Source organism: Carica papaya, chromosome 7, assembly GCF_054855325.1.
Source record: "Carica papaya isolate Zhongbai chromosome 7, ASM5485532v1, whole genome shotgun sequence".
In the NCBI taxonomy this organism is placed as follows: domain Eukaryota; kingdom Viridiplantae; phylum Streptophyta; class Magnoliopsida; order Brassicales; family Caricaceae; genus Carica; species Carica papaya.
In genome coordinates this window covers 27,491,892-27,506,066 of record NC_142315.1, presented here as the reverse complement: position 1 = coordinate 27,506,066, position 14,175 = coordinate 27,491,892, and the positions used below count along the sequence as shown (strand labels likewise).

The following is a 14,175-nucleotide window of genomic DNA, read 5'->3' as shown; positions in this document are numbered from 1 at the left end:
TACTGTCGTTCGTAATAAACTTTATATTAAATACGAACAAGAAGTTACTATTATTATAATCATGCAAATTGGAATCATTCCACCTCAATTATATCCTCTTTGTTTGTGTTCAATCAACTTCCCAGCCAAAATTTTTCATCATATATATATTTTTTTGTTATATGTCAAATATAATTCAATATATATATATATATGGACTTTAACTCAATATATATACAAATTAGGAGTATCCAAAAAATATAATGCAGCCATATGTTTTGATTAACTCAGATATATAATTTTATCAATTTAATATTTATATAATTCAAGTATTTTTTTAGTACTACAAAATTTGATTGTTAATTAATTAATCAAAATTTAAAATTAATAAGTACTAAAAGAATTATATTATGTGAAATTTATTATTATTTTAAAAATGCAGAAAATGGGGAAAAGTTAGCATTACAAATTGGGAGGAGGAGGAGGAGGAGAGAGTACATGTAACATATTACAGACGTAACCCCAAGAAGCCAATCCCCAAATTCCAAAAACCCTCCAGAATTACAAAACCAAAACCACCCGTCTTTAAACCCAAGCCACATTCCACTCTCTCTCTCTCTCTCTCTCTGCGCTAAGATCTGTGAGCCGGGTAAAGCTCGAGCTGGAACCAGTTGATGGACTTGTTTTGATCTATCTCTCAAACTCCGCGAGACTTTACCCTTCTTTTCTCGCTCTTCTTTCCCGAGAAAGATAACATGGACGAGGAGGTGCAGAAGAGGAATACCGATTGTGTCTACTTCTTGGCCTCTCCTCTCACCTGCAAGAAGGTTATTTGCTGGAAAATGATGAATCCCCTTCTTCGTACATCATTTCTTTCGTATCTATTCTTCTGATTGTGTCTGCTGTTGCTAACATTGTGAAATTTTTATGGATTTTTTTAACCTGGAGACTGTTTCGCGGTGACCTTATATTGAGGATCTTTAGTTCTAGGGTTAGTTTATACGACCACGATCTAGAATCTCTGCTAATTTTTGTATTTATCGGTGAATGTTCATTTTCGTTGAATTTTTGCAATTCGGTGTTTGTAGTTTAGTTAGCTTCATTTCGTCTCCGAGAGAAGCGTGGAAATCTTCGAACTAAAATCAAACTTAGTTACTGAAAATACTTTGGGTAGTCTCGCTTTTGGGTAAAATTACATATCTTCTTCCATACCTAGACCTTTTTTTTTTCTGAAGAATTGTTGTTTGCCACTGGCTATGTTGGTTGCTTCATTTTTTGGAATTGGAATGAGAACTTTTTCATGCCTGATCTGAGTTGGTCTTTAATTAATTCATCCAAGTTATTTTGCTGGCGCACTTGTTTTTCGAGGGGTTGGCTTTGTGCTTTGCGAGGTGACTTTGTTTTTTTTTTTTTTTACTTTTGTAGATTTGTTTAACTTGAGAAGTAATCTTTCTGCTTTCCATTTTCAGGGGCTTGAGTGTGAGTATCGACATAGTGAGATAGCAAGGCTGAACCCAAGGGATTGCTGGTACTGGTTGGCTGGGAACTGTCTTAATCCGACCTGTGGTTTTAGGCATCCTGTAAGCTCATTCTGTTCGTCATGAATGATTTCTCATCCACGTTTATTTGCATTTGACAGATGTCGAATAAAGTCTGACTTTTCGGAGGCTCTTAATGATTATGGAGCCTTAGAATTAAATGCTCTCGAATAAATTACATAGATATATTCTTTTTGTCAGTGTGATGTGGTTGACTGACCTCCCCTAGTTGTCAATATGCTAGTACAGGTAACGGGAGGTCATACTTTTTGGGGCTTCAAGTATTCAATATCAGAAAATCTCGTAACTGCAATTCTTCTAGCAATTAATTTGGTTGTTTTTAACTTAGAAAGGAGGTCAGTAATAGAGGTTCGTTAAAGTAAACAGTGATTCTTGTGAAGAATCCTAGATGATAGGAAAAGCCCTTTAGAGGACATAAGTTTTTTATGGCAAGACCTGTTTTATTATTATTATTATTATTGTTATCATTATTATCATTATTATTATTATTACTATTAACTGTACATGGATGGACAGATTCATATTGGTTTTAGGAAATTTATAATTTATCGTGTGCTTCAGTTTTAGCAAGCTTAGAGAACTTGAATCTTGCAGGACAGTTTGTTTGTTGCTTGTAAATTTTTTGGGCAAATATGGTTGATTTCTCCTGAAGATTTGATTTCTTTCTTAAAAGCATTGATAGATTGCTTCTGAACCTTGGTTTAAAATCATTAAACTATTTTTGAAAAATGCAACTGCATCTTGTAGAAAGCTAAATAAACTGCTTATGTGTGCTTATTCTGTTAATTTAATTTGGTGCTGCTATTGAACATATAAAATTTCAGTAAAATATTACTGAGTAACCATTAACCAAAATGCTTTTGTTAATGAAAAAAGAAGTATTATTAGATAGAGAGAAGAGAAAGGTTAAAATGTAGAGCATGTGATATCCTCCAAAACCACCACACGAAGAAAATGAAAAATGAAACAACATACAACAAAGAGTTAATGAAAAGCTGCACTTAATCCCTTTATAACAAAGTCAAAAGGACATGCTTAAAAGTACCCATGTATTTTGGCCAACAGGGAATCCACAAAATCATCCTGTCCCAAATAATGGAAGGAGAGAACTAACGATTTTTCAGGAGTCTAGGATTAGAATTAACCAAAATGGTTATCAGCTACCTCATGGTTTCAAATCTTGTTCATAAAAATTGCATCTGTCCCTCCCATTTATTTCTTTAGTTCTTCTGATCAGCTCTCTTCGATCTTTAGGTTTTTATTGGATCAAATGCAGCCAAAACATGAAAGTGAAAAAAATCTGCGACATCTAGTATTGTGGAGATCATCTAGTAGCTCTACCATAAACCTTGTATTGGGAGTTTGGTTTTCCTTTGTTGATTTTTCTCACTTCTACTAGAACTTGATCACCTCCATCAAACTCTTTGAATCACCAATATTGATTTTCAGCAGCCTTGTATTTTTTGTTGTTATATTTAATTCTAGCAAGAACTTCGTCATGAGTTATTATGCGCTCAGCAAAGCTTCTGCACCTTCAGTAACTTATGTCTTTCTTGTTGTTGTTGGAAAGGAACGAGTTCTGGAACATCTAACGGCTTGAAACCAATTGCATCCTGAGAAGTGGTTTTTTGCATACTTTAATTTACTAAATAATTCTAAATGCATCATGAGGTAGAATTTTATCCCACAGTTTGACAACTTGATATGAATTCCAGAATTTAAGTTGAGTGATCTTGCAGATTTGCTTGTGAGCCACCTTGTTATGGTTTGATCATGATGTACAGGATCACAACGTTAGGGTTGTTTTCTCAAAATTCTTTTTATACCCTTCTGATAGATAGGTTTAGGATGCAGTTGGGTTTTGTCATGGCCCTCAGCCATCATATCTATCTCTTTTCAACTTCTGGATCGATTTGCTTTGTATTTATTTGAATATGTCATATTTTCGGCTTGGTTAACTCCAGCAATTGTTGTCTGCCATCTTTTTGGCGTTAATGACTATATATGTAGGGTTGTGAATGAAAACTAGCCACTTCGAATCAGGCTACTGGATGACACCCTTTCTTTTGGGCATTATTATTCATTTGTTTCTTTGTGAACTTATTATTTTTCGAGAAGAAAAAAGAGTATTAAAGGGCACAGTGGGAGTGCAACCAATTTACAAAGGGAAAGAATTTACAATTACAAACTTCTCATTAATTTTTTAACTCTTCATCGTTTTATCTGACTTTATTAATGATAACAATATTTGCTGACCCAAAAGAACAACAATTCTGTTGAACTCATAGCTTATGAGTTAATGGCCTCCTTGTTTTAAGAGGATACTCATAGCTTCGATCCTCCTCTCCCCTTTTTTGTGTTGAAATAGAGCAGTTGAAAGTTGAGAGGTTTTATGGTAAAATAGAATCCCACTGCATGGGGTCAGGTAATGCACTTTGCTTACTGTGTGGTGGTTGTATCCTGGTAAATGATGGATGAATTGTTGATATGGTTGTTGTATCCTGATAAATGAGGGATCACTTCTTGCTCTTATAGATGTTTTGTTATATAATTGATTATATGGTAACAAGATTCAAAATTCATACAGGCAGCATTCCCTGGGTAGATATCTAATGAAATGTGCTTTTGCTATTAAAAAAATGTTGGATGACCTAAAATTTTGTTTTCTCCACAGCCCCTGGAATCACATGCTGAGGCATCATCTGAAACTGCTCAAGTGCCCAATCAAAGTTCAGCCCCTGTGAACAAGACCAGTGTTCCCTGCTACTTTTACTTCAATGGATTCTGTAATAAAGGTGACCGATGCACTTTTCTGCATGGTCCTGATGCCGGTGCACCTGTTGGGAAGTCTTGGAAGACTGACACTCCTTCACTGGAGAATAAGACATCTGCAGGGAATGGTTCTGGGTTAGCTCCAGCCGGAACAAATAAGAATCTGTCTGACGCTGTTCCAAAGGCTAAGATAGACGTAAGACTTCAAGCTAAGGAGGATCTCAGGCAATCAGCACCTCTGAGCATTCCAAAGCAAAGAAATTCAGCAGAAATTTCAGGGTCTGACTATGAACAGGCTGCTGTGGTCAAGACAGACCCCTTGATTCATGGGGAAGGTTTAATTCAAACCAGATCTCATCTATGCGCTGATCAGAGTTCTGAGGAGCAAATGGAGGACCATGTTGAACCAGAGGATCGGTGGGAATCATCTCCTGGATTTGATGTTCTTGTAGATAACAAATCAGAGGATTTTGAAGCTCCTGCTGAGTATGACCCCGTGTACCCTGACGCAGAACTCATATATGAAAGAAAGATATACGATGCCTATGATCAATTAGATAATGAGCTTATTTTTGATGATGCTGGGAGAGCTTCGGGCCGCACAAGAGAGAAAATGTTGGATTCTATAGTGTCTCGGAAGAGAAAAAAGTTATTACCAATTGAACTGGAAGTTGATGGTTTGAATTGTATGGATCTTAGGGACCATCTAAGAAAACGTAGGGAAATTGACGGTTCTACTGCTCGTTTATCAAGAAGGGATGAATCAGAATACCTGCTCAGTCGCAGCCGCGAAAGGGATCAAAGGCAAGGATTGAGCCATCGACTTCATGGAAGATTGTCATCTGATATGGGGAGAAACTCCATAGAATCCTTGGGGGATAATGGAATACTGTCAAATGATGGCAGATTGCATGGATGGCATAACCATTCACAGTCTAATCGGTCCAGGCAGCGCCACAGGGAAGAAAGACTTACTAGGCGGCCTTCTTACTCGTCTGATATCTCTAGGAAACCAGTTTTGAGGGAAAGGAGATCTGCTTTCGAGCCTTCTGCATTTTCAGGACCCAAGTCACTTGCCCAAATTAAAGAAGAGAAGAAAAGGGCTGAAGACCATGGGGACTATGGAACTCTAGGGGGTGGAGCTGCAGCAGACTTCGAGGGTCCAAAGCCTCTGAGTGAAATCCTCAAGGACAAAAGGAGATCGAATAACGTAGCGGACGACAATACTAATGGTAGCTGAGAGAAGAGAGCGGGCAACCCTCTTTTTGTCCAAGAGCATTCATGATCATCTCGAAAGTAGGATGATAATGATATAACAGTTTGGTTTTAGATAGTGTTGTGTTAATTTCTTGTGATCCTTGGAATATGTTGGCATCCATTTGTTTACTGTTGACTAAATGGAGATATTTTTATTCCTCATACTAGATGAGGATAACATTTCTACATCTGTATTGAGAACATGGGTTTTTTGCCACCTTGTTTCTGCTTAACAGTCAGTTCAGATTTTTGAAGATCAATTTTTCACCATCCTTCAAACAAAAGATTTAGTTTAACTGCGCAAAAAATGGGATTTTAAGACAAAAGCCGCCATATTTCTGCAATCATTTTTTTCTCTTCTCTGTTTTGGTTGAAGGAAATCCTCTGGGTAGTTGACTTTGATCACAAAGGTTGGACTTTTTCAGATATTTGTTTCTTGGATTTGGCTTCTCGGACATATCTGCACAGCATATGTATTCATAACATCTGAGATCTCTCATGGACATAGAATATCTGATTCTTGATTCTTTCTCCTTTTTTCACTAATGGGGAAATACCATTTCTAAGTTTGTATATATGCATATAAAACCATCAGATTATACAGGCACCAAATTAAATCTAATTTAAGAGAATAATCTGGTCCTCAAAATAAAAAAGATTACTGTCACCTAATGTGCCTGTAATATGATAAGAACTTGGACATTTATGATTTTCTGACTTAATTTCCCTCTTACTATTCAATGAACCAAAAAAAAAAAAAAAGAGAGGATTATATAATAAATATATATATATATATATAGATATCATTTCCAAAATGTGAGTCTTTTGATAGCTAATAAGGAAATTTTTTTTTTTTTTTTTTTTGAGTAAATAAGTTGGAGATATCTTAATAATATATATTTATATATATATATATATATAAATTATGTACATATATTTCAGTAAATTTGGTGGAATGAATTAGGCATAAAGCACCAGACCATTAAAAAATCCAACTTTAAAAAAAAAAAAAAAAAAGGCCAAATTTTGAGGAGAGTTTGTTAATCGTGTTAAATTGTTAGGCTCTAAAATCCCGAAAGCTGTGTTAATCTTTTACCTGTGTTATTATCCGATCTTCTCTGTATAATACGCCCCAACCGAGATTCCTTTTTATGAATTTTCCCCATTTGTATTTCTCCTTTTTCATTTTCGTCCCTCCTCTAGTTTCCTTTTATAGCCTCCCCCACCCCAGCACAAGAATAATATTATAATACAATTAGGTTATCTTCATTTTTCTTCTCCTCTCTTCTTCACATATACGTATACGTATACGTATACATATACATATACATATACATATATATATATATGTATGTATTTATCATCGCTGGTCTCCATCATTTTCCTCTAAGAACCAAAACAGAGGATTAATCACAGAGAGAAACTAAAGAATATGGCGGGGTTGCAGAGATCTACGACGTCGTTTAGGAGGCAAGGATCTTCTGGGTTGGTTTGGGACGACAAGTTCTTGCAAGGAGATCATCACCGTCATCACCATCATCATCGGGGTAATCATAAAGAATCAGTCTCTTCTGCCACCATACAACGTAGCCGTTCCGTCGACGGCGGCGGAGGGGGAATTCCCCTTCGGACTGTCACTGTCGACGCACCTTCAACGGCGCCGGCATCATCCGCCTTGGACCCACCTTCTCCTAAGGTATCTGGTTGCGGGTTCTGCGGAATTTTTGGAAGATCGACGACGGCCACCCACCAAAGAAGATCGCATAATAAACACAGGTCGTCGTAGGTCTCTCGTATGTTTTCATGCACGTAAATTTCTCAAACCATTTCCTTTTTTTTTTGTTCGTTTTTTACATTTTATTTCACTTTTGATCTGTATATATATATATATATATATATATATATGAAAGGATTAGCAGTTGATGAATCCATTTTATTTCAGGAGGAATCGACTTATAATAGATGCATGCATGGATTTTTCAATGAGATTTTCAGAAACTGAAATTTTAAGGATGCTTATTTTTTTAATTTCTATTTCTGGCTTTGAAGCTTCAAGGGATTGTCTTCTTCCCCCCCTCCCCCCCTAATTAATTTCTCTGTTTGGATAATTTATTTCATAATTAGGATAATTGGAATTTGATTAATCCCAATTCTGATCAATCTGACATGGGTAATTTATACATTCACAAAATTAATAATGTTATTTGGGATTCAGAAATTCTTATCAAATTAAATGAGACAATTGTTATGAATATTGAAGGATCCATGTAATATATTTAAAAAAATAAAAAAATTTATTTTACAAAATAAATATATATATATATAGAAGTTATTATTATATATTATATTTTAAATTTATTTATAGAGTTAATTCATTTATTTTCAGATACCATATATATATATATATATAAATAATTTCTCCTAAATAAATTCAATTATTAAATTAAAAGTTAGTGATAATATGAATACTGTAGTTGGTATAAAAGGAAGTTGTGTTTGATATTGATGTAAATGGTCTCTAATTCCATATGCAATCCTATCAAGACTGCCGGCCAAAATCATTTTCAATTCTTGATTAGTTAATAATTAACAAATGGCCAAAGCATATATATATATATATATATATACATGCATATATGAGATGAAGATAGTAAAATATTTTCATCCATCAAATGATTCTCTTCAAATTGCTCTTCATTTGAACCATGTATATATATATATATATATATAATTTGTGTGGTTGAAAATTAATTAACAAAAAATATTCCTAAAAATCAATTAGTAAAGTACTTAATACTGATAATGGCACGTCATCCTACCAAAATTAACGTATAAAAACCATTAGTTAATATCCATTAAGAGCTTGATTTTTCTACTAATGAAGCTTAGTTAATTATTTATAGTATACGTATAATATTATTTTATATATTAGCGCATGACCCATTTCTTAACTACTCTATATGTATTATTTGAACACATAAATTATTTAAATTAAAAAAGGAAAAAGCCAACATATTCAACACGTCATAATATAATAATATTACGAGGACAAAACCATGAATAATGCAGCCAATTAATTAATTAATTGTACTAATCAATTTTGCTGTTACTCAATATTTTTTTTTATTTATTATTCGATTACTTAATTATCAATAATTCCATAAAATTTAATAAATATATATATACATATATATATATACCCAAAAAAAAAAGAAGTAAAATTCTGCTGTAAATTCATATCTTCATTCGACATTTTAAAGATAAAAAATGTAAATAACTCATAAATTTCACCTCTTTTTTTTTTTTTTTTTTAACCCTGTAAAAATCATCTCATCCAAACACAAAAGTTAAAAAAAAAAAAAAAAAAGTCAATCTACACAGCTCTCCCAACTTTGGTTTTAAATAACAAAACGCAGAGTTTCTTCTCCATTGAAAAGTAGAGAAAATAGCCAGTTGAATGGGTCACGAATGACCCAAAACTCGAGCCCACAATGCAATGCCATGCCGGCCCATATACTTTATCGAACTCCTGCACATATATACACACACAATATCAAATCACATGGTACAGAATTACCCTTTCTTCAGTTTCCAAATTCAAAGAGTACCCCAAAAAAAATAATAACAGTGTTATGTGATCTTAATTAAAGAAGTTAATAGATTATTAATAGGTTTATAATGGAGAAGATGCATGATTACTCAAATTTGACCAATTAATTAATTGTAATTAAAGATTCTTTGCTGTTCTACACATGGTATGTCAGATCTAAGGCTTTTCTCGATCTCTATATCAGTTAATTAAGTAATTAACAAAAAAAGATTAACTTCATATTTTTGTTTAATTAATTAGTTGTAATAATGGTTTGACTATTTTGATTATAAAAAATTTTCTTTTTTTTTTTTGGAAGTAAAAAGAGTTTTAAATTATTTCGTTGAAATAAAAGAAAATTAATTTATGTATTTAAATTAAATTTTAAACTCCACTAATCACGTACAAAACCGAATGAGTTGATTATTTAAGTAATTCTATTGAATTTAAACTCAAGAAAATTATACAAAATTAAAATTTATATATATATATATATCTACCTTCTTGATGTTAAAAGCCATGTGCTTAGAGCTGAACCTCTCCAAGCTATCGTAAGTCCGGCGAGCACACCGGAAGGCATGAACTTGCATGAGTTCCGGCATGTCGGAAACCAACACCTTCACCTGAAGGAACGTCGCCACCGACGCCAAGTTAGCCTCCGCATGAGACACCGATTTCCTACTTCCCTCCACGACGACGACGCCGCACATCTCTCCTCCTCCCCCTCTCTGCATCCGGCAGCCGTTCTCCGTTTCTTCAGAATTGTTCATCGTCGACCCTTTGATCTTTGCCGCCGGCGAACAACTTGGGTTAGTCGTGGGATTGTTCGTTAACTGGTCCGGATCATGACGGCCGGATTTTTTCGGCTTGTGATGTTTATAAGAGGCGGAGAATCTGTAGAAATTCATCAAGAACGACGCCGTTTTCTTCGTTGGCTTAGTAGTACTCGCCATCTCCTGGGTAGCCATTTCTATGGAGTTTGAAGTGGTGCATTCAGGAACACTCTCCTCAATTGGTCTTGATGGGTAAAGGGTATTATATATATAAAAAAAAAAAACTGTGTGTGTGTATATATATGCGGGTAGCTAGTCAATACGTTTATACACAAAAAATACATGTATATGTATATGTATATGTAACAGCAGGGCATGTGGGATGAAAGATATAAAAAAGGGTGGTGGGATTGGGGAGAGAGTTGATGATTATTAGTGTTTTGGGGCATATTTGTCTCCAATGGCTTTGTTACTGGACAGCCCAGCATGCATGGCCTCCCCTCATTATTTACTTATAATTAATTTATATAATATATATATATATATATATAGTTTTAAGCTATGATAGTTGACTTATAGACCAAATTAATTTAATTCGTTGCTCCATTAAAGGAGCCCATTTCCCAATCATTTGTCTCACCCATCAATCAAACATTCTAAAGAAAGAAAATGCATTTTCTTCACTGATTTAGGCCCTTATAAGTATATATATATATATATATGTATATATATGTACATGTATATGTATATAACCCAACAAGGATCCATAAGACAAGGTAGTACTCGTTAAACCATAAACTTCGGCCTCTACGTAGCAAAAAGTAATGGACCTACAATTAATTGTATTAAAAAAAAAAAAAGTATAGCTAGCTGCGTGTGTGTGTGTGTGTGTGTATATCTACATATATATATATATATATACACACACACATATATATATATATACCCATAACTCATACCAAATAAATATTGACATAGAAGGTGGGGATGCATGTCTTATCGATAAGGCATTGATTGGGTATTTTGTATTTTACTTCATGTTTTTAGAATTTGAAAATGATTTTTTTAACTTCAATATATTAATATTTTTATTAATTAAGTACAATTTTTTTAATAAAAATACAGTTTAATTTAATTTAATTTAAATATACAAATTCTTACATAAAAGAAAAAAAAAATATTAACCATGTAATTAAAAAATTAATGGTAATTTAATGATGGGTGATATATATTGAAAAATATGTAAATAACACAATGCTAACAATATAATGTACGTGTATATATATATATATATATATATATATATCTATACAAACATATATATACAGACAATGAAGTACAACCACAGATGTTAAAAGAGGATGGTCAATTTCAGGTGAATTACTGACATTTAAGAGGTGCCTTAAATTTGGTAATATCTGAACAACCAACAACATTTATTGAGATCATATTTATCAACTTATTATATAATTTATACTTTTAGCAACCATCAATTTAATATATATATATATATATATATATATATATAATTCCTTGCTAGTTAAGAATAAAATATAACTTTAGTTAACAATTTATTTTAACCATACTTTTAAATTTTAGATATAGTCACTTAAAATGTTTATTAAAATTTAGTAACTAAAACTATAGTATTTACAATGTATAAATAGTATAATATATAATTTTTCACGACGAATAACATTTTCTATGTTTACGAACGAACACGCTGGCAATTAGAGCAGATCGCTAATGATGCGCCCTATATGTGTATTCATTATTTGCTCAGCTATTCCAACTTGCTGCATTTACTTTGATAGCAAGGCTGGTGGTTAGAAATTAATCTTCAACCAAATAAGGTCTGTTTTTCCCTCTGCTCTACCTACCATTCTTAAGCAAAATTCTCCCTTCACCCATGTATAAAACACTTAAAAACTCGAAAATCGGAAGTTAATCCTACGCAGAAAGTTTGGTTTGAAGCATAAATAATGGCAGGTGGATTTGTTATCTTAATATTTGCACTTACATTATATAGGTTCTATGTTAAAAAGATATTAAGAGATGTAATCTCGCGTCAATTAAATACAAGGGTATGTAATACGTCTTCGTTAAAGAAACTTAGTTTTCTATAAGGTCTGTTATATAGGGGTTTATAAATACACAGCATCGCTAGCCTCACTAATTTCTGCTTTCAAGTTGTTGTTAGGATGTTTTTTTTTTTTTTTTTTTTCCTCTCCGAGTCTTCTTTCTTTTCTTTGGTAGTTAAAGGTGAAAAGTGAGAAATAGGAGTTCCTTGCAGCCTAAAACAGTTCATCACGAGGTGAATATCTTGGATCTTGTAAGTATATGTTTTGGACTGAAGGGAGCTCCTAATTCTTCTCTTTTCTTTGTTCTTCACTGCAGCTGCCTTCAACTGCTTCAGCTTTTTCATTCACCTGGTTTCTGAACTTTTTCAGTTCATCTTTTTTACTACTGGAATATTAAGATTCATTTATGTGTGCCTTTCTGAGTACCCAGTTGAGTTCTGCTTGTGATGATGCACCTCTAGAAGCTTTTTGCTGCTTATTTCAACTTATAACCAGCTCATTCACAATTTCTATCTCGTATTTTTCTTCACAAACATTTATTTTGTGTCTGATATTGACTTTTCCATTACGACTATTGTTTAGGTAGAAGATGCATCTCGTGCCTGGTACTGTACAATTCTCCTCGTAAGGTTTTACTTTTTTCATGATAAATAAATAAATTTTGAAGATTGGGAACTACTTTTTTTTTGTGTCGCTAAAGAACGTTGAGTGTAGGAAAAGAAGAATCACTTTCTACGACATTTGAGTTAAAAAAATATGAACAAATTACAATCCAATTCTTATAAGATCGTATAGCAAACTTCTTCTATATTTTTTATTTCCACTAACGGAAGAACAAGACAATGTATTTTTAGTTATTATTGTGCTATTTGTTGAATATGTTGCTGTTGCTGTTGTTGCTGCTGCTGTAGAATATTGCAACTGATCAGGGAACATGATTGTATGGTATCTCCAGATCCCGGCAAGGGAATTACAGGGAGATCATCGCAGTTACAAATCTCGATCATGTTCCCATCTGGGTCGTGAAAAAAGAGTTGATCGACCACGATTCCACCCTCCTCCACTCTGCCTTTAACGCACTCTATGTTCATTTCCTTCAATTTGTTCTCCACTGTTGCCATGCCTTCGCACTGTTACTAAAAACCCACTTCAGATACAACTCAACCATGCATTAATAAAAGAGAACTGGAAAAGAGATAAAGAATTATACCTGGAAGGAAATGTGATTATCTTTGGGGTTGATGCGGCCAATCTTGCGCATGTTATCAGGGTTTTCAGATTGCAGGAGGTGTATGCCAATGCCATAATTGAACAGCCTAAAACCCACAAATCAGCTTTTAATTAACAGGAAAATCAACTTGTAACTATATATATATGTATATGTATATGTATATGTATATGTATATATGCATACCATGCACCATGGAAGTTGAAAGAACCAGGGCGTCTGACAGGGAAGAACCCAATAACATTCTGGTAGAAATCAAGAGATTTCTCAAGGTCTCTACAAAGTAAAGAAACGTGGTTCAATGACTTCAGGCGCAGAGGATTCTCCATCGAAGATAAGGAAAATAAACGGAGAAATCGATGTGGGATGTTTGGATTTTCAAGTTAATAAATTATCAATTGAAGGATAATAATAAGAGAAGACTACATGTATATATATATATATATAGAATTCCAGAGGATGAGTAATCTGATCTGCAACATTCTTTGTTTCGTGACTCGGTAGTTAAACTCGTTCCTGCGTGGACATGACTCAAAACATCTGATTTTTTCATTTTTTTAAAAATATTTTAGCTGTCTCTCTATTTTTTAAATTCAATTAAAGATAGAAGATTAACCCTATAATTAAGTAACTCACTAAACAAATTTCTTACAATTTAATCTTAAATTATCCTAATCTGAAACTAATTGCAACTCTAATAGTTGTTACCTTATCAAAAAGATGATAATAATAATAATAATAATACACGAAGAAAACATTTTCAAATATAAAAATTTTAAAATATTCCAAATTAATTAGGATTTGACACGTTAAAAGGCTTACAGCAAGCGTACTTCTTCCTTACGGTACCAGCTACTTAAGACAACTTGGTGTATATAAAACTATTTTATATAAGTAGATGTGTATGGATATATCAATGTTTCAAGTCGTGGGTTTT

At 33.3% G+C, this 14,175-nt stretch overlaps 4 protein-coding genes and 1 long non-coding RNA gene across 5 annotated transcripts; 3 read left to right on the top strand and 2 right to left on the bottom strand.

The window, feature by feature from the left end:
• The first annotated feature begins 468 nt into the window (after positions 1-468).
• On the top strand, positions 469-5,821 carry LOC110812642 (CCCH-type zinc finger family protein). The gene is made up of 3 exons (XM_088207836.1): positions 469-806; positions 1,449-1,559; positions 4,213-5,821. The coding sequence occupies exons 1-3, from the start codon at positions 735-737 to the stop codon at positions 5,548-5,550; spliced, it is 1,521 nt and encodes a 506-aa protein (XP_088063962.1). The 5' UTR covers positions 469-734; the 3' UTR covers positions 5,551-5,821.
• Positions 5,822-6,676: 855 nt separating this feature from the next.
• LOC148253116 (plant/protein) lies at positions 6,677-7,580 on the top strand. Its single transcript, XM_088207524.1, has 2 exons — positions 6,677-7,376; positions 7,510-7,580. The coding sequence occupies exon 1, from the start codon at positions 7,000-7,002 to the stop codon at positions 7,351-7,353; it is 354 nt and encodes a 117-aa protein (XP_088063650.1). The 5' UTR covers positions 6,677-6,999; the 3' UTR covers positions 7,354-7,376; positions 7,510-7,580.
• Positions 7,581-8,823: 1,243 nt separating this feature from the next.
• LOC110812641 (Dynein light chain type 1 family protein) lies at positions 8,824-10,348 on the bottom strand. Its single transcript, XM_022039462.2, has 2 exons — positions 9,657-10,348; positions 8,824-9,096 (listed from the first exon to the last, which is right to left on the bottom strand). Exons 1-2 carry the CDS (start codon positions 10,122-10,124, stop codon positions 8,941-8,943), a joined length of 624 nt encoding a protein of 207 aa, XP_021895154.1. The 5' UTR covers positions 10,125-10,348; the 3' UTR covers positions 8,824-8,940.
• A 1,345-nt stretch (positions 10,349-11,693) lies between these two features.
• On the top strand, positions 11,694-12,685 carry LOC148253115 (uncharacterized). The gene is made up of 2 exons (XR_015813618.1): positions 11,694-12,243; positions 12,327-12,685. It is a non-coding gene; the product is annotated as an uncharacterized LOC148253115 (long non-coding RNA).
• Positions 12,686-12,739: 54 nt separating this feature from the next.
• On the bottom strand, positions 12,740-13,665 carry LOC110812640 (glyoxylase I 4-like). The gene is made up of 3 exons (XM_022039461.2): positions 13,425-13,665; positions 13,221-13,326; positions 12,740-13,140 (listed from the first exon to the last, which is right to left on the bottom strand). Exons 1-3 carry the CDS (start codon positions 13,565-13,567, stop codon positions 12,868-12,870), a joined length of 522 nt encoding a protein of 173 aa, XP_021895153.1. The 5' UTR covers positions 13,568-13,665; the 3' UTR covers positions 12,740-12,867.
• Between the last annotated feature and the right edge of the window lie 510 nt (positions 13,666-14,175).

Bases quoted from the DNA above. Each gene is read 5' to 3' on its own strand.
- LOC110812641 (XM_022039462.2), bottom strand. From the start codon at position 10,124: ATGGCTACCCAGGAGATGGCGAGTACTACTAAGCCAACGAAGAAAACG. The intron at 9,097-9,656 runs GTAGATATATAT...ATATATGTGCAG, and splicing joins TGGCTTTTAACATCAAGAAG to GAGTTCGATAAAGTATATGG.
- LOC110812642 (XM_088207836.1), top strand. From the start codon at position 735: ATGGACGAGGAGGTGCAGAAGAGGAATACCGATTGTGTCTACTTCTTG. The intron at 807-1,448 runs GTTATTTGCTGG...TTCCATTTTCAG, and splicing joins CTCCTCTCACCTGCAAGAAG to GGGCTTGAGTGTGAGTATCG. The intron at 1,560-4,212 runs GTAAGCTCATTC...TTTTCTCCACAG, and splicing joins CCTGTGGTTTTAGGCATCCT to CCCCTGGAATCACATGCTGA.
- LOC110812640 (XM_022039461.2), bottom strand. From the start codon at position 13,567: ATGGAGAATCCTCTGCGCCTGAAGTCATTGAACCACGTTTCTTTACTT. The intron at 13,327-13,424 runs GTATGCATATAT...TGTGGGTTTTAG, and splicing joins TTCAACTTCCATGGTGCATG to GCTGTTCAATTATGGCATTG. The intron at 13,141-13,220 runs GTATAATTCTTT...TTTTAGTAACAG, and splicing joins ATAATCACATTTCCTTCCAG to TGCGAAGGCATGGCAACAGT.
- LOC148253116 (XM_088207524.1), top strand. From the start codon at position 7,000: ATGGCGGGGTTGCAGAGATCTACGACGTCGTTTAGGAGGCAAGGATCT.